This window comes from Panthera uncia (assembly GCF_023721935.1).
Source record: "Panthera uncia isolate 11264 chromosome E2 unlocalized genomic scaffold, Puncia_PCG_1.0 HiC_scaffold_20, whole genome shotgun sequence".
NCBI classification, from domain to species: Eukaryota; Metazoa; Chordata; class Mammalia; order Carnivora; family Felidae; genus Panthera; species Panthera uncia.
Window position 1 is genome coordinate 25,486,607 of NW_026057589.1, and position 26,512 is coordinate 25,513,118.

General features: G+C 54.7%; 3 protein-coding genes across 6 annotated transcripts in view; 2 read left to right on the forward strand and 1 right to left on the reverse strand.

Moving 5' to 3' along the window:
- Positions 1–1,672: 1,672 nt before the first annotated feature.
- Positions 1,673–9,807, reverse strand: CHMP1A (charged multivesicular body protein 1A). Its single transcript, XM_049622798.1, has 7 exons — positions 9,536–9,807; positions 7,403–7,422; positions 5,226–5,303; positions 4,250–4,396; positions 3,763–3,891; positions 3,144–3,331; positions 1,673–2,595 (listed from the first exon to the last, which is right to left on the reverse strand). Exons 1-7 carry the CDS (start codon positions 9,540–9,542, stop codon positions 2,574–2,576), a joined length of 591 nt encoding a protein of 196 aa, XP_049478755.1. The 5' UTR covers positions 9,543–9,807; the 3' UTR covers positions 1,673–2,573.
- Positions 9,802–19,745, forward strand: SPATA33 (spermatogenesis associated 33). Of its 2 annotated transcripts, none has more exons than XM_049622799.1 (3): positions 9,802–9,874; positions 10,208–10,372; positions 19,524–19,745. In XM_049622799.1, exons 1-3 carry the CDS (start codon positions 9,838–9,840, stop codon positions 19,727–19,729), a joined length of 408 nt encoding a protein of 135 aa, XP_049478756.1. In that variant the 5' UTR covers positions 9,802–9,837; the 3' UTR covers positions 19,730–19,745. The 2 variants fall into 2 exon arrangements, with proteins under 2 accessions (XP_049478756.1, XP_049478757.1); XM_049622800.1 differs by lacking the exon at positions 19,524–19,745 and adding an exon at positions 19,235–19,513 and having other exon boundaries at positions 9,805–9,874.
- A 2,502-nt stretch (positions 19,746–22,247) lies between these two features.
- Positions 22,248–26,512, forward strand: part of CDK10 (cyclin dependent kinase 10) — a 14,093-nt gene continuing 9,828 nt past the window's right edge. For 2 of the 3 annotated variants that reach the window (XM_049622795.1, XM_049622796.1), the window contains exons 1-3: positions 22,248–22,381; positions 24,848–24,920; positions 25,619–25,690. In XM_049622795.1, coding sequence (XP_049478752.1) covers positions 22,295–22,381; positions 24,848–24,920; positions 25,619–25,690 — 232 coding nt within the window. In that variant the 5' untranslated portion in view covers positions 22,248–22,294. The other variant, XM_049622797.1, reaches the window with a different exon arrangement.

Consider the following 26,512-nt stretch of genomic DNA (forward strand, 5'->3'; position numbering starts at 1 on the left):
TCAAAACCCCAATCCACACCGGGCAGGATGGGGAGCACCCACAACGGAAGGTCATGATTCTAACAGGAGAGGGACACAACCACTCCAAGGTGGCTGTGGACGAGAACAGAAGCACCGGGGGGCCTCTGGTCAGCGAGGGGTTTCTCGCAGAGGTGTGGCCAGCAATTCTGAGCGCTTTGTGCAAACACAAGCAAAGATGGGAGTGTGTGCAGCAGGCTTCTGCGGTCAAAGTTCCAAACGAGGAGAGGGAGGCTGATGACAGCAAGTGGTGGTTTCTGGCGCTCAGGGGACAAACACCCACAGGTCCACGCTGACATAAACGACGAAGTAAAAGTAAATGGAGGGAAGGAACTCTTCAACGGAACTGCAAACAGGAAATCACCACAAATATTGTCACCAGGAGATTCACGGAGGGACACGGAGGTTGGGACAAAGCATGACGATGTTTGCAGGCAATGCTGGCAGGCTTACGATTTTTTCCGACAGGATATGCAACAGAGGAGGCAAATGAGACTTTCTGGGGGAGATGCCTGGCCCACACCACCTGTCCTAGGTGAGTAGGACAGTGACACCGTGCACCTGGTGTGAGACACTGAGGACACAATACCACTTCTGTGGGGTTCCCGCCTACAGCTGTGACCTCAATGTCATCGTGTGAAAATGTCCCATCAGCCCAAGTGGCAAGCCGGGCTGCAAAACAGCTGGCCGGCAGGCCTCGGGGTCACCCAGGCGCCAGAGACAGATGGGAGGGACGGTCCCGGGTTGGGTGGACGGAGGCAGGGCAAGCAGACAGCTGTCAGGGTGGTTTCCTGACACAGCGGGTTACATGTGGTTCACTAGGAAGGGGACGCGAAGGGCGCGGTAAACACAAGCGTATACAGACCGGGTGCTCTGCCGCTTTTATGTGTGTTTAGAATCACTTCATGGTAAAAACTTAAAACTTCGGGTTCTAATTCCATCTGTGGGGGCGGAGCCTGAGAACATGCATACCTCACCCCCCACCCCACCCGCCCTCCTCTAGGTACCCCTCCTCAGCCTCCTAAATGGGGGCCAGAGAGCCATACCAAGGGTCCCGCCTATGGCCCCACCTACGGCCCCCTGCCCGACCCAAAGCCAGGAAAGCAAAGCTGGAGAAAGTTCTCAGGGATCAATTTGTTTACTCACAACAGTGTTTTAGGAACCGGGCAAACACACCCACTGCTCTTTGATGAGCCACAGCCACGGAGCCCTGTACCCCCTGGGCAGCAGGACTCTCAGGACCTTCTCTGCACCCCTGCACGTGGGCGCCCTGAGAGACCACGGCCAGGGAGTGAGGCGAGGTTGGCACTGAGGAAGGGAAGCCAGCACTCTGACCCTCCCTCTGGGGTCTCCCATCACCGTCCCGAGTGCCCAGGCCAACACAGCGGACTTCACAGAACACCCACAGCCACCAGGCCCAAGAGATCAGACGTAGCGAGTCACGGTAAGGGTCTCCAACGTTTCCGTTCACAAGAGCCGTGGGTGTGAGGGCAGCCCCGGAAGCCGAAGGCATCTGGGGAGGACTGGTCAGGGGGTCAGTCGAGCGCGGAGCTGGGCCCTGCTCAGTACCAGCCACGAAGTACCCACCCCCCACCCCCCCAGCCTGTGCCAAGAAGGAGGCTTGGACCAACACCCCCCATCTGCCGCCTGCTCCTGTTTTGGCAAAAAAAACAAAAAACCCAGGAAGCTTCAAGAAAACAAAGTAAACTTCAGGAAATGAAAAAACTAGAAACCGCAGCCCGTCACGGAAAATCTTCAGGAGGGGGCTGCAGCCAGCTGCTTGGCTGTGGCTGCCACGGCCCTGCCGGGGGCACCTCTCCCAGCCCCCGAGCTCCGGCCAGCCACTCTGACTTCCAGGTCTGACGGTGTGGGCAGGAGGAGAGCCCAGTCGCGGGGAGGCACCTATTATTTACAGTACAGGAGAGCACGGTGCAGGGGCAGCACCCGACCGGTAGCATGAGACCGTCTGCTCCCCGCTGGGAGGGGCCTCGGGGCAGACCCTGAGTTCCTGGAGGACACACGACACGGCTCTCAGGGCCCAGGTCCTCCGGAGGCGGCAGTAGAACGAGACACCTCCCCCCGCCCCGCCCCGCCCCAGGTGGGCCCGCCTGGACTCAGGAGTCTGGAGCCTTACACCGAAACCCCGAGTGGGGACACGGCCCGAAGCAGGAAGCAGCCCTGACCCCTGCTGACTGCCAGCAGCACGGAGTCCAGAGGCCCCCACGGTCCACACGGTGTCCACTGGTCAGTCCCCATCAACTCCTCAGAGGGTAGGAGATGGAGAGGGGGAGGCCTGCAGAACCCCAAGCTGGTCAGCCCGGAGTCACAGAAATAACCCACAGAAGTCAGAAGTTTGTGCAAACTCACCCACCAGGACACAGAGCCACCGTCTACGCTAAGAGGAACAATTCCCAGGCCTGGAGGTCAGGGCTGCGCTGCAGGGCGTGCAGGAAGGCAAGAGGCGTGGGGGGGGGGGGGGGGGAGATGTAGCCCTCGTCCCCGGCCCTTCCCGCACGTCGAGGCGGGGGACGCAGGGCCCTGCAGCAGGATCTCGGCTAGTTTCTCAAGGCGGCCAACCTGTGAACCAACACAACTCCTGTGAGGGAGGGCGAGGGGCAGAAGCACTCTGACCTGCTGTGCGCTCAAGGACAAGACACCCACCCTGGGGGCCAAAGGCCCCGCACCCATCCATGGAGCCGTGACCCTCTCCTTTCAACTTCAGCTTTGCATGGCCGCGTGGGGACAGCAGAGGAAGGCTCGGGGAATGGCCACGCGTTGTCAAGAATCTGGTATGTTAGGGACAGCAGAGACCTCCTTTCCTCAAGCGATCAGTGGACAGGTGTGGGAGCACCATGGCTGACACACAACACAGACACTGAACAAGGAGCAGGAGAGAGAGGTGATCAGATGGGCCCTGGACTGGGCCTCGGGGCGGGGGCCTCCTGGAAAGAGCGGTACTCGCTGGGCCAAAGTCTACCGCACAAGCGCTCCCCCTAAGGCCATGCTGCGCCTCCCTTCCCCCACATCAGAGCACAGGTCGGGGGCACCGAGCCCCTCCTCCACAACCCCAGCGTCAAGAGCATGGAGGAGGGACCGGGGGTGCACCTCTGGGGCACCGAGCCCACCTCCGGGACAGCTGGTCCTCCTGGCTGCGCACGGAGCTCTCCCCCACGGCGGAGGCGCCCTCGGGCAGCTGGCTGAGCTGGTCCAGGACCTCCAGGCCGTTCTCCTCGGCGATCTGCACGATGAGACTGTCCACCTGCTCCTGTGGCGTGGTCAGCGTGGTGGCCGAGCTCATGGAGTCCTCCATTACCTGGGGGTCACGTTCTGGGCAGGTGGGTGCAGGCCCCAGGAACCTCCGCTGCGGCCTCGGGAGGACCGCCGCAGCCCCGTTTCCGGCCACCCGTCTCAACCACGTTTCCTGCCCGCTCCCTCCACCCGCACGAGGCTCCCGCCCCCACTCCCTCTAGGGTGTCTTCTCCGGCGCTCTCGGCGCCCTGGGTGTGGAGCTAACATGTCCGCACACAGCCTCTCCGGCCCATCACTGGGAGAGGCCCCCACACCCTAGCCCCGGGCCTCCCTCTCCTCTGCTAGGCCTCCGCGTGCCGACTCCAGCCTCCACAAGACTCGGGTGCTCTGGAGGCGACCCCCCGCCACGGGGCGCCGCTAGGGAAACACACGCGTGGCCCACCACGGGCCGCCCCCCGGATGCACCCCCGCACACCCAGACCACGGGCGACGTACCGACGTGTGCACGTCCAGATTCTGCACCTGCTGCTCGAACCTGTCCATCACCGCAGAGACCTTCTGCAGGTCCATGGTGCTCAGCGCCCTGTCCAGGGCTTTGGTCACCTGCGCCATGTTCTTGGTCACCTGGCACGGGAGAACGTGAGGCGGCGACAGAACTGAAGGAAGGACGGGCCCTCTGCACCCTCCCCAGGCATGCAGTCCCCCCCTCCCCCCCAAGGCCCACAGGACTCCAGGCCCGGCCCAGCCAAGCCAGGTTCAGGACAGGCTGCAAGGCTCTCTCCTGGCAGGTCCCCAGACCGTGGGCACCGAAGAAGACTGAGGACGCCGCGTCCTGTCCTTTGGTGCTGCCCGGACGGTGTCGAGTGATCCCTACTCCACGCCCAAAGGGGTCTGGCGTGGCTCCCCCGGCCCAGCCAGGCCCCCCGGCCCTGCCGGCACAGGCCAGTCCTTGTGGCAGGCGACCCCAGGCAGGAGCACTCACCCCCTTCATGGTCACGGCCGTCTGCACCTTGGAGGCCACCGCGTCCACGCGGGATGCCATGCGGAGCCAGTTCACGCCTTCATTCTTCTTGCGGATAGCATTCTCGGCATACACGCGGGCGCACTCCACGTTCTTCTGCTGAAGGGCCTGAAAGTCGGGGAGGCACCAGCTGGGAGAACATGGCTGTTTGTCCGAACTCTGCCCGCCCTGCTCAGGGACCTGGTCCTGGCTTTGCCGAGGGCGAGATGCGCTAGCGTGGGGCGGCCCCTTCCGCCTGCGGGCTTCGTGAAAGTGCAGAGAGGCTAGGCCCCAAGCCTATCCGGGAGCTGGGGTGTCCAGGCCGGGCGCCAGACCAGCCCGCACTGAGGGCTGAGCAGGAGAGCCGGGCCCGGCCTCTCTCCTCCCACCGCGCTCCCTCTCACGAAACCAGGGCGGGACATGCTGGTGCCGAAGCAAGCACGACCGCGGGGGGGAACACGAAGGACCCAGAGTGGAGCCAGCCGTCCCGTTTCCCCTCTGCCCTGGGAGCCCCCAAATCCAACACCCCCAGGATCTGCTGCCTGAGAGCTGGCGGACCCCTCCCACCTTCCCCTCCGCAGCGTGGACACCGCCAGCCCCGCCCTTCGCCAGCGGAGGGGCTGCCCCACCGCTGCCCAGGTTCTGAGGCCCGAGGCGCCAGGTGCGGAAGGAAGACAGCCGGAAGGGGTCACGGCAGGGGTGGCCGGAAGCCGGCCTCCCACACGGTCTGTGAGAAAGCAGGTTCAGCACTTTGGAAGTGGATAAAAGGCGCGGACAAAGAGACAAAGGCAAGGCAAGCACGGTCCTTTGGCTCTGGACACTCTCGGGGGGCCGGGGGGCGGACCGGAGCCCCCGCAGGCCTCGAGCTGGCTCCTGTGAGAACAGCCGCGGCCAGAGTCGCGGGGAGCGCCCCCCACACGGAAAGAAGGCGCCAGCACAACCACAGACGCGGCCTCACCTTCTTCACTTTGGCCTGTTCCGCCTTGGAGTCCTTCTCCGCCTTCTTGGCCAGCTTCTCCAGCTGCTTTGCCGTGAACTGAGCGCAAGCAGGACACTTAGGTCGGACAGAGCCCGCCCTGCGGCACGCCCCCCACCCTCACCGGCACCTCCCTGCCCCCATTCCGCCAGTGTCCTCCCGGCCCAGGGCTGCACGAAGGGGGCTCCCTGGGTCTCTGAGGCTCGGGGGAAAGGGAGGGCCGAAAGGGGTTTCCTACAAGGTCCTCTCCCAGAACACCCTGCCCAAAGCCTCCCCCGGAGCGGGAAGTTAAAAAGGCAACTCACACAATCGCCACTACTTACGGACTTTCAACGCCCGCGGAAAAAACCTGACAGTGCGTGTTTCAAGCTACCCCAAGTAGCCCGGGGAATAATTCACAATCCGCAGCGGACACACACCTCAGAGTGCTCTCCTCACAGGGTACTGTGTATGGGAGGGGCCGCTGGGCGGCGAACGCGTCTCCCTGGTACCCGCCTGCCAGGTACCGCAGCCCCTCTGGGAAGCCCGGTCTGGAAGCAGGATGATGTAGCACGGGGCTCCCACGTGCAGGCCTCAGCCCAGGGGGGCCCCTGCACTCGCTAGAGGTGGTGGGGTGGGGGAGGGGCGCTGCCTGCCCTTGAGCCCCAAATACCGCCCTCTCGTGGGCGTCTCCCCACTGGCCACTTCTGTCCCGGAACATCCCAGACCGGGCCCAGCTGAGGCAACCCGACATCTACTTGAAATATATCTCAATCTGCAAAAGTGTCACATACCCAAGGATAGCCCTCTTTGCGAGAGAATTCTGTCCCCCGAACCCTCCCTCCTCCCTTTCTTTCTCTTAAAGTTTGAGAGCGAGAGGGCGCGCATGCGTTAGTGGGTGAGGGGCAGAGAGAGACTCCCAAGCAGGCTCCATGCTGTCAGCGCAGAGCCCCACACGGTGCTTGATCTCGCAAACCGTTCGACCCCACGATCCACCCAGGAGCCCCGCCTTTTTTCTACATATAGCCCCTTGTCCTTCCGCCAACCGGCTCTGAGGCATCAGCCCACGTGTTCCACTGGCCAGTCCTGGGAGCACATGCGGAGGTGGGGCCCCTGCGTCACCCAGCATCACAGGGGCCCTCCTGACTGCTCCTGCACCTCTCACTCAGACGATCCGACCTGTGCAAACCCACCTCCCCCAGGGCTGTGCTCACAGTGCTGGGCTCACAGGGCGGGGCAGGCTCTCGAAGGTCACCCACCCATTCACATTCACTGCTTAGGTGCTTCTACATCTGTGTCTGCTGCACTTAGCGTCCCGACCTCACTTCCTTCAGACTCGGTAAGCCTGCACTGTCCGGCAAAGGAGCCACTAGCTACACATGGCTATTTAAGTTCCAGTTACCTAAGATGATGTACAAGTAACAATTCAGTTCCTCAAACTAGCCACGTTCCAAGGGCTCCGTGTGGCTGGCGGAGGGCAGCACAGATCTGAAGCCCTCACCGCTGCAGAGGGCAGGTGGATGCTCCCTCTCGGGGCCGTCTGTCTGTCCTACGGAAAGGATTTCTTTTGTCTGCCCACCTCACACTCCTCCTCTGCTTAAGGGAAAAATCCAGATTTTCCTGACTCGGAAATGCGGCCCTGAGCACGGTCCACAAGGTGGAAGCTTGCTGAACAAAGTGCCTGGGTGCCGCCAGGTGCTCTCCACCACCCCCACCCCCGCCCGGCTGCAGAGCAGAGCCAGCGAGACGAGCTACTGTGAACACCTTTGCACGCCACTCCTGCCCGGTCTGTCACAACTAACCACGGGTGGTTATGGAGAAGCTTGCCCTGGGCCAGTCATAAGAGGCCGGCTCCGCTGCCTAGAACGCTCTCCTTTGATAGGATTTTAAAGAATTGGAAAGCACAGTTCTAACGTGCCTATCAAGGGACGCACCTAACACCCAAGTTGTGTCTTTTCAACGTGCTCGCTGTCTCACGGACTCGCCCACTCAGCTGCTTCTGCTCAGCCCAAGACAAGGAAAGAAGCAATGTGCCATGGAGCCAATTCGATACCCCCCTTCGTCACCAGTCTGGGTGAGCACCGTGCAGAAATCTGTGCTTCTCACTGCGACTGCCAGCATCTGACCTCATCTGCCGACCACCAGGACAGGGTTGGGGTGAGAGGTCATTTGGTACATACCTTCAACTGGAACAGGGTATCTGCAAAAAAAGGAGATGGTCTGAGGATTCCAGCTAAGACAAGGGGGCACTTCTAACAAGCAGAGGGGGCCGCTAAGACCCTCCTGGACACAAAGAGCCGGATCAGGACGCAGGCATGGATGGGCCCTTGCTGGAAGCCCAGCCCACACTGGAGGCAGAAGCTGGACCGCGTGCTACCTCTGTTCCCCCACTGGCCAGAGGGCTTGGGCAAACACAGTTTCCCTAACCTGTGACTCCTTCCAGAGAACACCAGGATGGCACCGGCTGGCCTCAAGGATCAGTGTGCAGGCCAATGAGGTCATGGACGCAGCACGTGGCCCTCAGTGAAAACCCAAGGAGTCGTTTGTAATTAATGCAACTTTACAAAGACCTTTGGGATTCTTTCCCAATCTAATAAGACTCGGTACTGGAGGATATTTTATAGACACTTTCTCCCCAAAAGTAAATGGATAAAAAAAGTAGAATGAGGACTCTTATGCTATCAGAGAGCTGACCTACAGAGACCACCCTCCATGGCAGCTGGCATGCCTGGGCCATCAACTCAGGCTCAGGAGCCCCCCTCCCGACACAGAGGAACCAAAGAGACGTGGGAGTACTGACAGCTCACCCTTGCTACTCACACACCCAAACTCAAGGACCAGACAGATCCAGATTCACGTGGAAACTCTCTCTATTTATTCAATTTCTAGATTCGGAGAATGATGTCTGAAAGGGTTTGCTGCACTAGCCCAGAATGCAGGAAGGAAATCCTGCAACCAGGAGGGTGTTGTGTTCACGAATGCAAATCAAGCACCCCCCGCCCCCCGCTGAGAACCCAGTGGGGTTTCAGGTAGCCACGTGCATCCACCACCTATCGGTGCAGGCCCTGGTCAAGGCCAAAGCCGCCGGTGAATCTCTGTAAACCAGAGCTAAGGGACACTCCTGGCAGGCTCTCCAACTCTCTACCTTACGGTGTGACCCTGGCTCCCTGCCTCCTTCTCTTCACATGTGAGTAGCAGGAACGAGCTCTGGAGAGCAAACAGCTGTTAAGGCAAAACCTAACCCAGGAAGGGGCGCCTGGGTGGCGCAGTCGGTTAAGCGTCCGACTTCAGCCAGGTCACGATCTCGCGGTCCGTGAGTTCGAGCCCCGCGTCAGGCTCTGGGCTGATGGCTCGGAGCCTGGAGCCTGTTTCCGATTCTGTGTCTCCCTCTCTCTCTGCCCCTCCCCCGTTCATGCTCTGTCTCTCTCTGTCCCAAAAATAAATAAAAAACGTTGAAAAAAAAAAAACAAACAAACAAAAAAAAACCTAACCCAGGAAAAAAGCTAAACGGCCAAAAGAAAGTTCCCCCAAGAACTGGGTAAACTATGGGGCAAAACCCAACATCTGTGGTGATGGTAGTGCTGGGTGTGTGGTGCTGAAGCAACCGCCGTAGAACTTCCTTTGTGACAACGACACGGTTGTACAGTTTTCTTACATTTCACAAAGTGAGTTTTGAAACCTATCACACCAGCCCCTAAACGTTCTAGCAAATGTATGTACCTCACTTTACCACTGATTCTTCCTGTTCTTTAGTGTCCCGGAGCACGGACGGGGCGGAGTGAGTGCTGTAGACAGTGGAGGACAAGACCAGGGAGCTAGATGACTACCTCTGTTTCCCCATCTGCAGGATTGGGGCATAAAGTTCCTATCTCAAGAGCTGTTATGCAGTAGGCCACATGCACAACCGTGCCTGGCCCACAGTAAGTGCTTTTTGCCTGAGCTCTTCCTATTTTTCTTAGTGGTGTTTTGGGGGCAGTGGTGCAACTGTCTCCTTTTCTGGTGCCCTCTGACCTGACATCCCAGGACCCCAAGGAGGCCGATGTCCCTAGCCGGTATAGGAGCTGGGGGGTTGGGAGGCGGACGCTGAGGAGTCTGGGGGCAGGGGGGCAGGGTGTGGGGTCGAAGATCCTTATCGGGTTCTGGGCTTGAAGCTCCGGGGATCGAGGATCGGGGTCCAGGGCCGGAGATCCAAGTCCCTGGTCGGGTAGCGGGGTCTGGGGTCTAGGCCCAGGGATCGGAGATCGCTGTCGGAGATTGAGGCCTGGGGGAGCCCGGCTGAGCCCCGCCCTCCCCCGGTGGGCGGGGTCTCTTACCGTCCATGGCAGGTCCGGCAGGGGCAGCCCTCGCAGGAACCGACTGACGGGAACCCCGGGGCCCAGTGGATCGCACCAAGCAGCTCCGTCGCGCGGGAACTTCCGGGGTCACCGCCCACTTCCGGCGACCGACAGCTCTCGCGAGACCACGACGCAAGTCCCGTGGGCGGGGCGGGGCGGGGCGGGCCGTTGCCGTGGAGACCCGCGCCAGGTCGGCCGGGTTAGCTTCTGTGAGTCACTCCCGCGGCGCGCCAGCAGAGGTACGGAGTGCGGGGCTGCGGCGGGGAGCGGTGGGCTCACCTATGGGACTTTCCAAAAGCAAACACAAACCTAGGAAAGGTAAAGGGCCGTCGGCCCGTCGTCTCATAGGCCCCGCGGCCGCGGTTCGCGCAGGGCTGGCGGGGCGACAGGGGCGCTCGGCGGGGTCCGCCCACGCCGGGGGCTGGGGGTGCTGGGCGCCCCACCCGCCCCCGCTCCTCACTCCTGAGTGAGGCGCCTGAGTCCTCCCTGACGACTGTGCCTCGGGAGTCTTTTCACCCACGGAAACACCCACGTTCAGAGAGACGGAGGGACCCAAGGCTTGCGAGCTTCCTTGTTTCATTGTGGGCCAAAGCAGCCAACTGAAGGACTGGGATCCAGTAAACTGTAGGACTAATTGTCCGTGTGTTTCAGGTGAGGAGCAAAAGGGGCGCGTCTATTCAGTTCCCAAGGCCAGGGAAAGGCCGACGGGCAGGCATTCTCAAGAGTCTGAGAAGCCTCCGGACGCTAAGCCTGCAGAGAGCCTCCATGGAAAGAGAGGGGCAGCCAAGCGACAGTGGGCTTCATCTGAAGTCGAAGGTAAGTCACGCCCAGGAGGGGACAGAACCTGAGGCCGGGGAATGTGGGGGTGGTGTAGAAAGGAGCCTGAGTGGTGGGATACCAGTGGCAGGGGGCATGCCCTAGTGAGGGAAGGGTTTTAGGACCTTTATGTAGGAGGTAAATATCCAGAATTGTCGGCGGGAAACAGCAGTTGGATAAAGGTTTGGGTAACTTTCCGGGTGGTAGATGCATAGCAGAGTCCAGAGGGACTTCGCAGCGTCTGGCTGCAAGGCAGACCCACCATTGCCGAGGGCCGAGTGTCTTTGGGCAGGACTGTTGCTCCCTCGACATTCCGCAGACTGGAACAGGACCTGGGAGTCCTGTAAGAAGGGATGTGGGAACTCAACCCGGGGCACAGGGATCAGAGGAACTAGGACGTTGGTGGGACAGAGATCGGTTTGGTAAATGTATTCACTGTGTTGGCAGCCCAGCGTGGCCAGACCTTTGCAGGTGGGGGTGGGTGGGGGATGAGGCCACAGAAGCAGCCAGAATATGAAGCCTTTCATCAATTTTATCATGTGCATTATGGAAACGGAACTGTTAAATAACTAAAACAAAGCAGGTGTGATGGGGTTTGTGCCTTGGAGAAGTCTTTCTCCAGAATAGAGGCTACTCGGGGGCAGTGAGGGGACCTGTCATAGGCCCGTGGCAGCAACGGAGTAGGAACTAATGAGGTATTGGCAGTAGGAGTTCTGAAAGGATGCGGGAGGTAGGACCCGCAGACCCTGCTGTTGGAGGGGACGTGGGGCATCACTGACCTAGGAATGAATGGTTGGTAGGTCAGACGATGCTGGCCTGGTGAGCACGGGTGGGCTCCGACTGAGGCACCTGTGAGGTCAAGGGCAGGAAGCCGTTTGAAATGAGGGTGCTGGGCTTGGGAGCAAGGCCCGGACTCCAGATCCTGCTGTATGAACCCTTGCCTGAGTGGAAGACTGCAGGAAGGGCCAGCGTCCTGGGGAGGAGATTTGAAGAACGCTGCCGGTCGGTCAGGAGCCTTCTGGCTGCAAGTCACAGAGCAGCTAACAAGATGCGGCTGTACTGCTGAGGGGTTCAACACCTCCCAAATGAAGGGTCACAAGAGGGCACTCACGGTGGCTTGCTCAGCAGCATCCCATCGCATCAAGGACTGTTCGGGTCTACGCTTTTGCCACCCTCAGTGTTGTCAGAGAGCTGGATGGCCCTTGGTGTCACGTGCAGCCTGGACTGCTGTCTCGTTCACGAGGGGCTGTTCTCGGTGCAAGAACCTTCCCTTGGAGGGTCTCACCTGCCCAGCATCGCCAGGACAGGCTCAGATGTGAAAGTTCTGGGGCTGGACTTCTGCCAGTACAGGCAGGTGTGGGCAGGTGGGTGTCGGCTGGAGAGGCACCTAGTGTCTGTCACACCCTCACTTCAGAGGGTAGAGAGACGGTGGATATAGAGGGGCAAGGTCAGAGAGCGAGAGTGAAGGTGGGGTTTCAAGAGAGAAGGCGAAGAGTGTGGTTTCTCCATCTAAGGCGGCATCTCAGCAGTGACGGGGAACAAGCTACTGACATCGTGCCCGTGAGGGAGTCCCCAAATCCTGATAGTCCACTGAAAGAGGCCAAATGTAAGAGACCACATGTATCGTTATTCTATTTATGTGAAGTGTCCAGGAAAGGCAAATTTATATAAAGGGAAGCCCGCACTAAGGGTGGGAGCAGGGATCAGCCATAAATGGGAACAAGGGGCCTTTTGAAGGTGACAGAAATGTTCTCAAAACTGGAACGATGGGTGACCAACACTGAAAGTTTACTAAAAATCACTGAATGGTATGCCTCAAACAGGTGAATTTTACGGTATGTAAATTATACCGCAACAAAGCTGTTAGAAAAGAAAGAAGGTAATTTGGTCAACAGCATTAAATGTTGCAAAGAGATCAAGTAAACCCAGAAAAGGCTGCGTTCAATAAGGCGGACGCAGCGGGTCTTGGTCACCTTGCAGAGAGCAGGATCCGGCGATCAGAACTGCAGACACCTGGTCTGCCAGGTGGAACATTTAAGCTAGGGCATGAGCAGCTTCTCTCTCACATTTGTTCTGTAAAGCTGAAGAATTTCCCTATTAGATCTGGAAAAAGTCGGGCCTTGGGAGTCCAAGTTTCCTTCAACTAACCTAATACTACAAAAGCCGAAGAGCAATGGAGAGTCCTAACGAGTCGAAAATGCTGTGTATCACATAAATAATAAAAGTAGGTCTTACTACTATGGGATAAAAACCAGAAAGTTCTTTCTGGGGTAGGAATGAGGGAGGGAGAGGCTAGCTGACTGGAAGGGAGCCTGTGGGGACGCTGCATGGTGGTAGAAAGTTCTGCCTCTCGTGGGGGTGATTACACAGGTGCATACAATTGTGAAAACGAATCCAGCTGTGCATTTAAGGACTGGGCATTTTATCTTATGTAAATTATGCTTCAAAACGCATGGAATACACACCAGTCCTTGTCTCTTAGAGCTGCACCCAAAGTACTCAGGTATAAATCGATGTGACTGACGGAGACGGTGTCTGAGATTTGCTGCGAAGGTGCGGCTGAGGACACTTTCCAAAGGCAGCCGCAGCCCCTGCTCTGCCTCCGGTTCTGCCGTGTGACCTTGATGCCCCTCCCACCTGGGCGGGGCCTGTAGCCTCTCCTTAAATCTCTGCCAGCTTGACATTCTCTTGTAACCAATAGAAGGTGGAGAAAAGTGGTTTGTGAGGCTGGGCCGGGAAAGGCGATGCCGTCCTGCCTTGCTCTCGGGACGCAGGCCGGTGCCTGGAACCCTGAGCCGCCACACCCCGCCGGGAAGGAGCCCAGCCCCCCTGGGGAGGCCTCGAAGCCCTGGTCTCTAAGCCCTTCCAGCCTAAGGGCCAGACTTGGGACTGAACAAACCTTCAGGTGATTCCGGCCCCCCCCCCCGCCTGTGGGTCTCCCCGGCCGAGCCACCGGACACCACGTAGCAGTGGCATCAGTGACCAGCCCTGGGAGCCGCCGTCTTGCACGTCCAGCCCAGCGGAGCCTTCGGAGACCACAGCCCCAGACAGCATCCACCTGTAGCCACCTGGGGACCATAAGCGATAGCTGCCCGGTCAAACCTGTCCTGAATTCCCGACCCTTAAAGTTGTGAGAAAATACAACGGTTGTCTCAAGCTGCTACGGGTTGGGGTAAGTTGTCATGTAGCAGCGCTAACTAGAATGGAGGGTCAGCGCTGGGGCGGAGGTGGAGTCTGACCTTGCGCTTGACCTGTGGCAGCTGTGGGATGGGTTCGTTGTCTTGCTACTTCTGTAGATACTTACAACTTTGCATTACGAAACCCACATACACACGTTATACCACACATTAACATGCCACAAAAATGTGCAATCGGCCAGCTCCAAAATGCTGGAAATTCTAGTGGAAGAAAAATGACCCCGATTTTTCTGCAAATAAATGACATGGAAAAAAGGTCTACTCTGGCTGCTGTAACAAAATGCCATAGACTGTGTAGCTTCAACAACAGACATTTATTCGTCCTAATTCTAGAGGCTGAGTCGTCCCAACAATCTGATTCGATTCCTGTGAGGACCCCTCCTTGGCCTGCAAACAGCCATCAAATTGCTGTGTCATCGCCTTTTTTTTTTGCAAGGGGGATAAACAGATACATTGTGCCTGTAAACACTTTTTTTTTCAACATTTTATTTATTTTTAAGAGAAAGAGACAGAGCACAAGTGGGGGGGGGGGGCAGACAGAGAGAGGGAGACACAGAATCCTAAGCAGGCTCCAGGCTCTGAGCTGTCAGCACAGAGCCCTATGCCAGGCTCAAACCCAGAAACCCTGAGATCAGGACCTGAGGCAAAGTTGGATGCTTAAATGACTGAACCACCCAGATGCCCCAGATTGCTGTGTCTTCACATGGCTGGGGAGAGAGGGTTGTGGTCTCCTCCTCCTCCTCCTCCTGTAAGGGCACCGATCCCATCGTGGGGGCTCTACCCTCATGATCTCAACCTAATCACTTCCCCAAAGCCCCACCTCCACATTTCATCCCGCTGCGGATTAGGCCTTTCACACTCGACTTCCTGACTTCTGGGGGGACCCAAACATTCAGTCCATAGCAGAGAGGACTGTGCAAGGACACTTGAGGGACCTAGGAACCAAATACAGCGTGGGCCTGGGCTAAGTCATTCTTGAGATAACCAAATTGAGTATTAGGTATTAATAATGGTTTTCTTAGATGTGACAAGGTTATTGTGCTTATGCTAAAAATAATCCCTATTTGATAAACATATTGCATTAACTATGGGTAAAATTATACATCTGAGATTTGCTTGACAGTACTCAGGAAAAACACTGAGGAAGATAGACCAAAAAAAGGACGAAACATTGAATCTGGGTGATGCATATATGGGTATCGTTATACTATCGTTTTCATGTGTGTCTGAATATGTCCATAATTTTTTGAAGGTAGAGTGTGCCTATTTGCAATAAGTCAGCTATTTCAAATATCCTGAATGAAAAAAAGCCAATTTCAAAAGATCACATGCTGTAGGACTCCATTTATATAATCTCCAAATGACAAAATTATAGAAATGTGAGAATAGACCAGTGGTTGCCAGAGTCTGTTAGGGATGGCAGGAGGGCGGGAAGGTTGGGGGGAGGGGAGAAAGGTGTGGCTATAGAGGTATAGCAAAGAGGAGGTCTTTGTGGCGTATCTGGATCTTAGTGATCTTGATCTTAGTGCTGGTTACATGTGATAAAATGGCACAGAACACAGACTGTGCCAAAATCAACATCTTGGTGTTGCCATTGTACTGTAATTATGTAAGATGTTACCATTGGAGGAAACTGGGTGAAAGGTATATGGGACTTATCTGTACTTTCGGTACTTTCTGTGAGTTTATAACTTCAAAATTGTAAGTTTAAGAATGTATCAAAATTGGGGCATCTGGCTGGCTCAGTCTGTAGAGCATGTGACTCTTGATCTTGGGGTTGTGACTTCGAACCCCACATTGGGTGTAGAGATTACTTAAAAATAAAATCTAAGGGGCACCTGGGTGGCTCAGCTGGTTGAGCGTCCAACTTCGGCTCACGTCATGATCTCGAGGTTCGTGAGTTCGAGCCCCGGGTCAGGCTCTGTGCTGACAGCTCAGAGCCTGGAGCCTGCTTTGGATTCTGTGTCTCCCCCTCGCTCTGCCTCTCTCAAAAATAGACATGAAAAATCATTTTAATAAACTAAAATAAAATCTTAAAAAAATACATCAAAATTTGTAATAATTAAAATAATATAATTCCGATATAATAGATCAATGAAACAAAATATGGGACAAGAATAAGACCTTACTGGGGTGCCTGGGGAGGCTCCATCAGTTGAGCGTCCGACTTCGGCTCGGGTCACAGTGTCTCAGTTTGTGAGTTCAGGCCCTGCGTCAGGCTCTGTGCTGACAGCTCGGAGCCTGCAGCCTGCTTCACATCCTGTGTCTCCCTCTCTCTGCCCCTCCCCTGCTCATGCCCTGTCTCTGTCTCTCTCTGTCTCAAAAAATAAACATTAAAAAAAAAAAAAAAGACCTTACTATGAGTGTGTGTGTATAAAATTAGCACCAAAAGTAAGTGGCAAAGGAAGAATTATACAATAAATTATGCTAGAAGAATTGCTTACCATTTTAAGGGAAAGCTCATGTTGAATTTTAACTTCTGCTATGTGCTCAGATAAATTCCAGCCAGGGGAAAGTGAATATAAGAAGTGACTACAGGGGTGCCTTGGGGCCCCAGTCATTAGGCAACCGGTTCTTGGTATCGGCTCAGGTCATGATCTCACGGCTTTGTGGGTTCGAGCCCCGCTTTGGGCTCTGTGCTGCCAGCACAGAGCCTGCTTGGGATTCTCTCTCTCTCCCTCTGCCCATCCCCTACTTGTGCTGTCTCTCTCAAAATAAATAAACTTTAAAACAAAGAACAGAAATGACTACAAAAATAGGTACATTTTAATACGAGTCCTCAGTGGGGATCATCTTTCTAAGAGTCAAAACAAAGACATTACAAAGAGATAACTGAAGAATCTGACTATGTTAAAAAGTAAAACATCTCCCCAAATCCTCTATAAACAAACGTAAAACAAATGGTAAGGTCAAAAGATATTTGCAACATATGAGAGGTCAAAGAATAACACACAACAGATCAAGTGCTCTGACACATTGTTGATGGAAATACCGATTTTCCTGAAGACAACTTGGTAATGTGGTAGGCGGGATTCTCAGGCCCCAAGATCCCTGTCTGCCGGGAACAACACCTGTATAATAACTGCCCCTTGAATGTGGGCGGGACCTGTGAAGAAGATGGGTGTTACTCCTGGGATCCCGGTAGTAATCCATTGGTTTTGACTTCAAACGGAGTTTATCCTGGGTCAGCCCGACCTAACTAGAGAAGCCTTTTTTAAAAAGTCAGTGTCAGGTGGCTGTGAAGAAGGAAGCTACCGTGTCAATCATATCTCAAAAGAAATTTTTTTAAGCTGCCACATTGTGAGAGGAGCTGTGAGCAACCTCTACCAACGGCCAGCAAGAAAGCAGGGACGTCAGTCCCTCACCCATAAAGAATGAACCTCTACCCAGCAGCCTGAATGAGTTTGGAAGGCCCCAGGCCCACGAGAAGATGCAGTCTGGCAGACAGCTGGATCGTAGCCTGGACTTAGGACCAACAGAATTGGGGATGACAAATACAGGTATTGTTTTAAGCCAGCCACTAAATTTGTGGTAATTTGTTAGACAGTAATTGAAAACTAGTACAGGTAATATGTATCAAGAGTCCTAAAAAAGATTCGTGTTCCTACATGAAAACGTTTTAAAATTCTAAAGAACTCTTGTTCTGAATTAGAGAACCTCAATAATGTAAAGATGTTAAGTCTCCCTTAGTCTATAAAATCAGTGACCCCAATCAGAACACCACAGTTCTTTTTGGGGACTGGACCAAATTATTCTACAGTTTACCTAGGAGAATAAAAACGTAAAACTAGCAGGAAACTGGAAGAGCAGAGGCACAAGAGGGATTGAGCCCTGACATGAAAGTGTGTTGCCGTGGAAAGAGCAGGGTGGACACATGTGTCTCACCATCACGGAATTCATGATAGAGGCGCCAAGTGGAAGGAGTGGAGGAAAGATGGGAGAGTTCGCTCGGCGGTTCAGAGACCGCTGACTGGACCATGAGAAAGCAGCGACGCTGCCTCGGTCCTTACCCCAATTCTACAGGAACCAGAACATTGAACATAGTAAAACAGTGACGGTTTTTGTAGGTTGGGTGGAGGGAGCACCTTTTCACTCTGACAGACCCTAAGAGCCAGAAGAAAGAGACTGATGTGTCTGAACCGTTTACGGTACCGGCGCCAATGGCAAACTTCCTAAAGGTACAAAAAGCTCTTGCACACAAAAAAGGTCCAAGTGCAAAATGAGCAAAGAACGTGACCAGCATTCACGGGAAAATAAACACCACCGGCCTGTGAATAAGCAGCAAGACGCTCACCTCCCCATGCTAAGGTGAAGCTTCAGGCAAGGTGATTGGGACCAGTGGGGGCAGAAGTCAGTACTTCCCATTTTCATATAAATGGGAAAAGACTTAGCAAATTGGCAAGGATGAGGGGAGGGGATGGAGACATGTCCCGTTTATAGAGTCTTAGTGGAAATATATATTGACGTAATCTTTACAAAAAACAACTGGACAATACTTACCAAAATCTTCACTCCAGTAAATTAGCCAGTAGATACACCCTCACAAATGTGCAAGTACATAAATGAAAGAATGTTCATTGCAGCATCACTTGAAAAAGATACAAACTGCCAATAACCCAAGTTATGTTCATTCAAGGGAGCTGGTTGTGTAATGGATGGGCCCCAGACAGCGGGACACAGGCTGCCGTGGAAGAGGCCACCCCTGTATGTGCAAACATGGGGCTCAGCCAAGCCCTGCGAGCAGCTGCCGGATCCCCCTTCCATAATGTGACCCTAAAAGCATCAAACAGTGCGTGCACATCATTCCATATGCAGTTTTTAAGTCGCATAGTCATCACCTCTTAGTCTGAATACGCAAAAAGTGTGTATTAATATAAAAAACATGAACTCCCCAACTTAAATGCAAGATATGATGAAATGCAGTTTTTTTACTTATGATAAAAAGGACACTCTCAGTGCCTGGTGCAGGCCATGGGTCCTTCACTGGTAGTTAAAACCATCGGAGCTGTGGATGCGGTGACGAAGAAGGAGGGAGCTCGGGGCCCCAGCATCTCCCTGTACCGTCAGCCTTGAGCACATGACCTCTCTGTGCCTCAGTCCCTTCACCTGTAAAACACAGCTCCTAAGAGGACCTACTTCAGAAACTGCTGTGAGCTGGTAGTCACCGTCGTCATTACTCTGGGCTCAGAATGATGGCTGACACAGAACGAGCAACTATCCACCCGCCCCTGCCCGTAGCTGGGTTCGTGAGGTATTTTAAGCGGGGGACAAAGCAATGGAACCAGTGCAGTAGCGTTTTGTAACAATTCTGCGGCAGTGCGATTATTCTAACTCTCCCTGCTCTATTGGGTACACGCACAGAAAGAGACCTCTCCGTAGTGCCTCAAACCTGTAACCCCAGGGAGGGGGCTGGGAGACACAACCCTGGAGGCAAGAAAGCACTTCTGCTTTCGTCTTGTGTAACGTAAGACAACCTCGGCATTTCGCAAGCTCTGTGCAACCCTTGGAAGCTTAAGTTTAAGAGAATGTCGTGGCCGACGTCAGAAATGCTAATTCTTCAGCGTTCTGACTGATAAGGTTCTGTGCAGGGGAAACTGCGTATCTGAGCCTTCACCTCTGGGACAGACTCTGCCTTTTGTCTTCTTTCTCCATTCTCTCCTTCCAGGTCTGTCGCACGAGCCAGCCAGCAGCTCAGACTCTCCACGGTGGATGGTGGAAGCGTGTCTCCCTTTTCCTTCCTTGAAAGAGGGCGTCGAGTACTCACCACCCTCCTGGCTGAGCTGTCAATGCATGAAAGCTCTGTAACATGTTCTGACTGCTTTTGACCCTGACCACTTCTTTTCCTGAACCACACATCTAATTCTTTTGCTCTGGCCCTAACACAGACATTCTCTGCCTTCTAGAAGGGCTTTTCCACAGAGATGTTAAATACCTGGATGTTTTCTTCCTTCTAGAGAAACCTGATGTAAAGGTAAACTCGAGCAAGAAGAAAGCTGTCATTCCACAGATCATCATCACTAAAGCCTCACAAGAGACTCTAACCAGCTACGGTTCCATCGGAAGTGAAGAGCAGAGAACCATTCAGGAGCAGGCTGAATGGGGCCCCTACTACCGACACAGAAACCCTAGCACAGTAGACGCCTATGGTTTACGAAAATAAACAAGTGCCCCGAGGAGCTGTCGTTTTTCACCGTGCTGAGTCTCAGCGATGACGGCAGAAGGGCCACCTGCCCTGTGAGAAGCTGCAGCTGCCCCTTCGGGGAATGAGGTCCCCCAGTGACCACCTCGGGCTCACCTGCCCCAGAGCTGCTGGCAGCTTGGCAGAGGGCAAGAGTGCCTCTGGCCCAGAGAGTGAACTTTGCGGCAACGAGCGAATCAGTAACCCTCTGGTGTCACTGCCTGTGCAGAGTGATGAACGAATGGCAGGCAGCATACCTCAGTCTCTTGCCGGGCAACTTAAAATCCTTCCCATTCACTTCCGAAGGGGTGTGGCGTAAGTACTCGGCAATTATGGTGAACGAGACGTCCCCCACACTTGGGCAAAAGGTTGGACTCTGAGGACTCCACTTTAAGGTGTCACGTCCCAGAACGGGGAAGTGCACAGTCACCCTGCGGGGCCCACGGGCTCCGAGCTTGACTATAAGCTGATGCCGACTATTAAAGGATCCAGAAGAAGAATGTGGAATTGGGGTGGGGGCACCCATGGCACGTAGAACTTGGGCAGTGGCCTTGCCAGAGCTGCCATGGGACGGGGGGAGGTGAGCTGACAACGTCCCCTCTTTCTGGCTGTGCATGAGGGGTCCCAACAGGAGGGGCTGTTCAGGGAAGCCCTGCTGGTGTTCCCTCACAACTGGCAGCTCACGGGTCAGGCTCCACTCTCCTCCAGAGTGGCTGGAGGGAACACCCTGCCCTGTCTGGTCTGACACATTTAGTCTCGTGACAGTATGTGTTTGTCTCCTTGGTTGCTAGAACGGTCAGCAGGCTTTACACTTGGTCTTTATGTCTCTATCAAAGATTTTATGTTTTAAGCAACCTCTACACCCAATGTGGGGCTCAAACCCACAACCCCGAGATCAAGAATTGCACGCTTCACCTACTGAGCCAGCCAAGCACCCCTCTGTCTCTGTGTGTTGATGAGAATCATACCTCTTTAGTATTAAATAGTACAATTGACTTTCAGTTTCAGTATAAACCCCAACATAATAAATCTCATACTGACATTGTTTAACAACACATTATTAGCATCATTACTTGTATTCATTCAATACGTTTACTTATGCATCCTGTCACAACTAAGTATGTGTACAGGAGAATCAAGCCCATGCAAATGTGGACTTGACCGCACTGGGTCAGCACACCTACCTTCTCCATAAAATTTCTAGTACCCAATAATTTCTATTTAAGGAGCGCCTGGGGGGGCGCCTGGGTGGCGCAGTCGGTTGAGCATCCGACTTCAGCTCAGGTCACGATCTAACGGTTCGTGAGTTCGAGCCCTGGGTCGGGCTCTGGGCTGATGGCTCAGAGCCTGGAGCCTGCTTCTGATCCTGTGTGTCCCTCTCTCTCTGCCCCTCCCCCATTCATGCTCTGTCTCTCTCTGTCTCGTAAATAAACATTAAAAAAAATTAAAAAAAAAAAAAAAAAAGGAGCGCCTGGGTGGCTCAGTCGGTCAAGCGCCCAACTTCGGCTCAGGTCATGATCTTGACGGTTTGTGGGTTCAAGCCCCACGTCCGGCTCGGTGCTGACAGCTCAGAGCCTGGAACCTGCTTCAGATTCTGTGCTTCCCTCTCTCACCGCACCCTCCCCACTTCTGCTCACACTGTTTCTCTCTCTCAAAAATAAACATTAAAAATTAAAAAAAAAAATCCATTTGACCTAGAAATTGCCCTCTTCCTACCCCTGCCCTGAGAATCTCAAACAAATAATCTAAAAACTATACCTACCAAGGACTATTTCTAATTTCGTTATTAGCTAGAAGCTTAGCTTATGAATGATTAAAAAGGGGCTGGAATGAACTGAACATGATAATTAGTTTAAATTAAAACAAATGATTCTAAGTTATGATTAATTTCATGATTACCAAATGTCCTTGGCCTATATTAATATTAGCATTTACAGTGTAGTCCCATGCACGGGAGGCCTTTCCTGGAACCCTATTTAATGCTCCACCCCCGCGCCCGGCACGTCCCACTCACTGCCCTGCCTCATTTTTCTCTTTAGCACGCGTAACTCTCGGGCCATCTATTTACTTACCTCGTTTGGCTGCGTCCCACTAGAATGGAAGGTCCGCGAGGGCAGAGCCTGACAGGGCCCAACACGTAGTGGGTGCTCCACACTCATGTGTCAGGGGACGTCCGTCGCAGCGTCCCATCCATTCTTGCCTTCCACACCCTTCCGACGCGCCCTCGGCTCCCTGACCCGCGTAGCTCCAGATCGGCCCTCGCGAGCTCCAAGGGACTCCCCAGCCCCTCGGACTTCGGCCTCCCCCTCCTCCGGCAGGCGTTCCTCAGCGCCCCAGCCGGCTCAGGTGCCCGCGCTGAAAACTAAATTAAGGCCCGAACCTCGGTGCTGCGAGCAGACGGCAGCAACAGAGGTCCTCCAGGAGCCTTTGGAAGGCTTCCGGGGAAACCTTTGCTAAAGTGGGCGTGTCCCGGAAGTAGAACAAGCGCCAGCGCGCAAGAACCTCGTTTGCGCCTGCGCACACGGGGAGCAGGGCGCCGCGCTCGGCATGGGGGACCCGGAGTCAGAGCCCGAGCAGATCCGTTTGAAGTGTATCCGTAAGGACGGCTACTTCACGGTGCCTCCAGAACACAGGGTGCGACGGGGGGCCGCTCGCCGTAGCTCCGCCGGGGGCAGGGCGGGACCGAAACGCCCTGGAGCCCCTTAGTGTCGCGCTGAAGCGTTGAGGTTGCCGCCGCCGCCGCGGGCGGGAACGACAGTCCCAGAGTTCCTCGCGGCCGGCGCGGGAACCGGCGGCGATGCTCCGGGGCCGAGGGCCTGGGCTGGTGGCGGACCGCGGGGCCAGTCGCGCTCCGCCGAGGGACGGGCGGGCTGTCAAGCAGCCGGCCTCCTCTGGAAGAACAGGCTCTGGGCTCTACCGCGGGCGTCCCTTCGTTTTGCGCCGGGGCCGGGCTTTGCAGGCTGACCCGGGAGCCCCTTGTGTCAGGGGGGAGTTGGCCTGCGGAAAGAGTTGGAGGCGTGGTCTCCCTCGGCTTTAAATGGATGTGGCCGGGCCCCGCCTGACACCCGGTAGCTTCCATTTGTGTCTTGCTCTGTGCGAGGCTTCTGCGTGTGTTACTGTCATTTAGTCCTCTCGGCGAGCCTTTATAAAGGTGAGGAAAGTGAAGCTTAGGGGTGTGGAGTGGTTTTACCAAGGGAGACGGCTCGTGCAGGTGCAGGTGCAGGTTTGAACCCTGGTGTTTTAACTACTTACTGGTGCTGAGAAGCCGGTAAGCGTCATTAGCACACTGGCGGAGTGCGCACCTAGAGCCACCTGGAGCAGTCGCTGGCCGTTATACGTCACTCACACACACAGCAGGTGCGCGCAGCTTTCCGGTACGGTGCAGCAGTGAGGGGAAACCTCTCGGAGGGGAGCTGGGACATACCCAGATGAGGACAGAGTACACAATAGTAGGTGCTTCAAGATATGAAAGTATCGGGATTTTAGGGAAAGAATTGTTTGCAGCTGGGGGGAATTTTTTGTAAAAGAAATTTGTGTGGGGGCGCCTGAGTGGCTCAGTCGGTTAAGCATGGGACACTTTGGCTCAGATCATGATCTCCTGGCTCATGTTCCAGAGCTGCCGCGGGCTCTATGCTGACAGCTCAGAGGCTGGAGCCGGCTTCGGATTCTTTGTCTCCCTCTCTCACTCTGCCCGTCCCTCACTCATGCTTAGTCTGTCTCTCTCTCTCTCCTTCAAAAATAAATAAACAGTAAAAAAGAAAAAGAAATCTGTACAAAGGTGGCGTCTCTGCCAGGCTAGTAAGTGTGACTAGGATGTTGACATGCAGAGACAAAAGAGGCCTGGCATGCCAGATTTAGAGAGTGGCAGACGCAACGTCACGGAGATAAGAGACACAGTGTGACTAGGAAGCACCAGGGGTTCCCCCAGGAGAGAGGATGTGAGAAAGCACTGGTGGGCAGAGGAGGCTGAGGTGAGATCATGGAAGGGCTCAGTCTGGGTGATTCTGACCTGGTTCCAGAGGTGGTGGGAAGGGAGGAGATGGAAGGCAAGGGCTGGGAAGAGAATAGAGGCAGCAAGGCCAGAGAGAGACTGTTGGAATTTGAAACTTGCCACATGTGCTTCCTGGACCCAAAGAGACATGCCCATTCGGTCCATCTACCAAAGTACTGCATTACAAAGGTGTATCAGGATACGGGCTCTCTGCCAGGACAGGAACCCCTAAATAAAGTGGCTGAAGTACAGGACTTTCTTCCTCCCTCCCCTAACTTTCCAGAGAGAGGCAGCTATTTTCCACGAGGTGGATCAGGCTCTCAAGCTGTCTGCCTTGTAGATCTACCTCCACGTCATTCAAACCCCACCCTGCTTCAGGAGCAAAAAGGAGTGGGTGGCAACCAACTTCCTTTGACCGGGAAGTCCCTTCCTTGAGGCCTTGGTCCTTTCTGCTCACATCCCATTGGCCAAAATTGAGTCAAATGGACAGACCTAGCTGCAAGGGAGGCTGAGAAATCCAGCTACCAACAGGTTGGCCTCACGCCACTGGACAGTGTTTCCTAACTAGAAAAAGTACTGTGTGGATGTTGGGGATGGCTCGTCTCTGCCACAGATGAGTTTCCACTGCGTTTGATAGGTGCTTTGTGAGGATCTAGGAGCTTTGTCCGTCTCCAAAGCATAATTTAGACCAGTGCTGCTCACTATTCCTCTTGTGATTGTGGAAATGTTGCTTTCTGACTCGTCCAGTATGGTTACCGTGAGCCACATAGCAGTGTGGAGCACGACACACATGGCAAGTGAGGAAATGAAATACTCATTTTAATTAATTTTAACTATCCATGGCCAGTGGTTATTGTTTCCAGGCAGCATACATCTGGACCGTGGGATTGGAAGGGAACAGGCTATCTGTGATAATGCATTCGAAGTGTCTGCTCGCCCAGTAACGTCGTCCCCCTTTTCTCATTTGAAAAGCCCAAGTGCGTGGTTGTCTTTCTGTTTGGTGAGCAAGACATGAGTGAGCTCCCTGGTGCAAATTAAATGTGAAATGTCCATCTTTAGTTGTTCGTTAGCTGGCCAATCCCTGCACTGCCAGCACCTCTGTCTTTCAGTTGGGACGGTGCCGGAGTGTGAAGGAGTTTGAGAAGCTGAACCGCATCGGGGAAGGCACCTATGGCATTGTCTGTGAGTGGCCAAGATGGGAGGTCTGGGGTTCAGGGGACTGTCCCAGCAGTTAAGGAACTTAACACCCATTGCTCCACAGCCAGGGCAGAATTTCTACAAGTGAACTCGGATCCGTGGTGTATTTACCATAAATTCCACACCATGTCTGAATAAATGTAATTTATTCAAATTGCATTTGCAACCATGACCTGCAAGTTGGGGCAACTGTTAGAACAAAATGCAGAACTTCCAGAAGCAGCCGGGGCTGCGGCCTGTGGCAGCTGAGATGTTGGTATACCTTATACTACTGGGGTTTGGAAGCTGCGCACTTTAGCACAGGGCTTTGAGGAGCCTCCTTGGCACAATATAAGGGATTTTTTCCTGGATAAAGTATCTTATTTGCCGTTAGAACATAGTAACAACAGAGAGCAGAGCAGTGACCCGCATCCTGACTCTAAGGAGAAACACTGAGAGGGAGCCTGTTGTAAGTAGCACCCTCTACCCAGGTTAGATGAGAGGACTCCCCCAGAGAGCCTGTGTCTGGTGGGGATGCGGTTGCTGCTTGCATGGTGAGGACCTAGTGTCAATGGGCATCCGGTTATCAAAGAAGGGAGAGGGAACCCGCAGGGTTCTGAACGAGGCCCCTGTGTGGCACAAGGGTGGGTGATGTGGGATCAAGCCTATTTGATCATTCCATCATGGATGAGTTTCCATTCCAGATAGGGCCCGGGACACCCAGACGGATGAGATTGTTGCCCTGAAGAAAGTGCGGATGGACAAAGAGAAGGACGGTGAGCTCAAAGTGGGAGGGGTAGAAAGCTGCCGGTTGCCCAAGGTTCCTTCTGGCCTGGGGTGGGGGTTGCTGAGGCCAGGTCTGATCGCTGAGGTCCTTGTGTGCAGGGGTGGGGGTAGCTGAGTTGCAGGTCTTGTTGTAGGGGACCTTGTATTCGGGGGGCGTTCCTGAGGCCATGTCTGGTTACAGGGATCCTTGTGTGCAGGGGTGGGGGTTGCTGAAGCCATATCTGGTCCCAGGGGTCCTTGTGTGCAAGGGTGGGGGTAGCTGAGGCCAGGTCTGGTCACAGGATTCCTTGTGTGCAGGAGTGGGGATTGCTGAGTTGCAAGTCTGGTTGTAGGGGACCTTGTATGCAGGGGTGGGGGTTCCTGAGGCCAAGTCTGGTTACAGGGATCCTGTGTGCAGCGATGGGGATTGCTGAGGCCAGGTCTGGTTGCAGGGGTCCTTATGTGCACGGGTGGGGGTTCCTGATTTGCAGATCTAATTTCAGAGGTCCTTGTCTGCAGGGGTGGGGGCTGCTGATTGCAGGTCTGGTTGCAGGGGTGGGGGTTCCTGATTTGCAGGTCTAGTTTCAGGGGTCTTTGTCTGCAGGGGTGGGTGTTGCTGAGTTACCAGTCTGGATGCATGGATTCTTTTCTGCAGGGGTCGGGGTTCCTGAGTTGCAGGTCTAATTTCAGGGGTCCTTGTCTGCCTGGGTGGGGGTTGCTGAGTTCCAGGTCTAGTTTAAGGGGTCTTTATCTGCAGGGGTGGGGGTTCCTGATTTGCAGGTCTAGTTCAGGGGTCCTTGTCTGCAGGGGTGGGGCTGCTGAGTTGCAGGTCT

What these genes read in the sequence shown, in the direction of transcription:
- CHMP1A (XM_049622798.1), bottom strand. An exon ending in AACAGGCCAAAGTGAAGAAG is followed by an intron (nt 4,397 to 5,225) that starts GTGAGGCCGCGT and finishes CCCGACTTTCAG; the next exon opens with GCCCTTCAGCAGAAGAACGT. An exon ending in GAGGACCAGCTGTCCCGGAG is followed by an intron (nt 2,596 to 3,143) that starts GTGGGCTCGGTG and finishes GTTGGTTCACAG; the next exon opens with GTTGGCCGCCTTGAGAAACT.
- SPATA33 (XM_049622799.1), top strand. Translation starts at nt 9,838, where the DNA reads ATGGGACTTTCCAAAAGCAAACACAAACCTAGGAAAG. An exon ending in CAAACACAAACCTAGGAAAG is followed by an intron (nt 9,875 to 10,207) that starts GTAAAGGGCCGT and finishes CGTGTGTTTCAG; the next exon opens with GTGAGGAGCAAAAGGGGCGC. An exon ending in GGCTTCATCTGAAGTCGAAG is followed by an intron (nt 10,373 to 19,523) that starts GTAAGTCACGCC and finishes TCTTCCTTCTAG; the next exon opens with AGAAACCTGATGTAAAGGTA.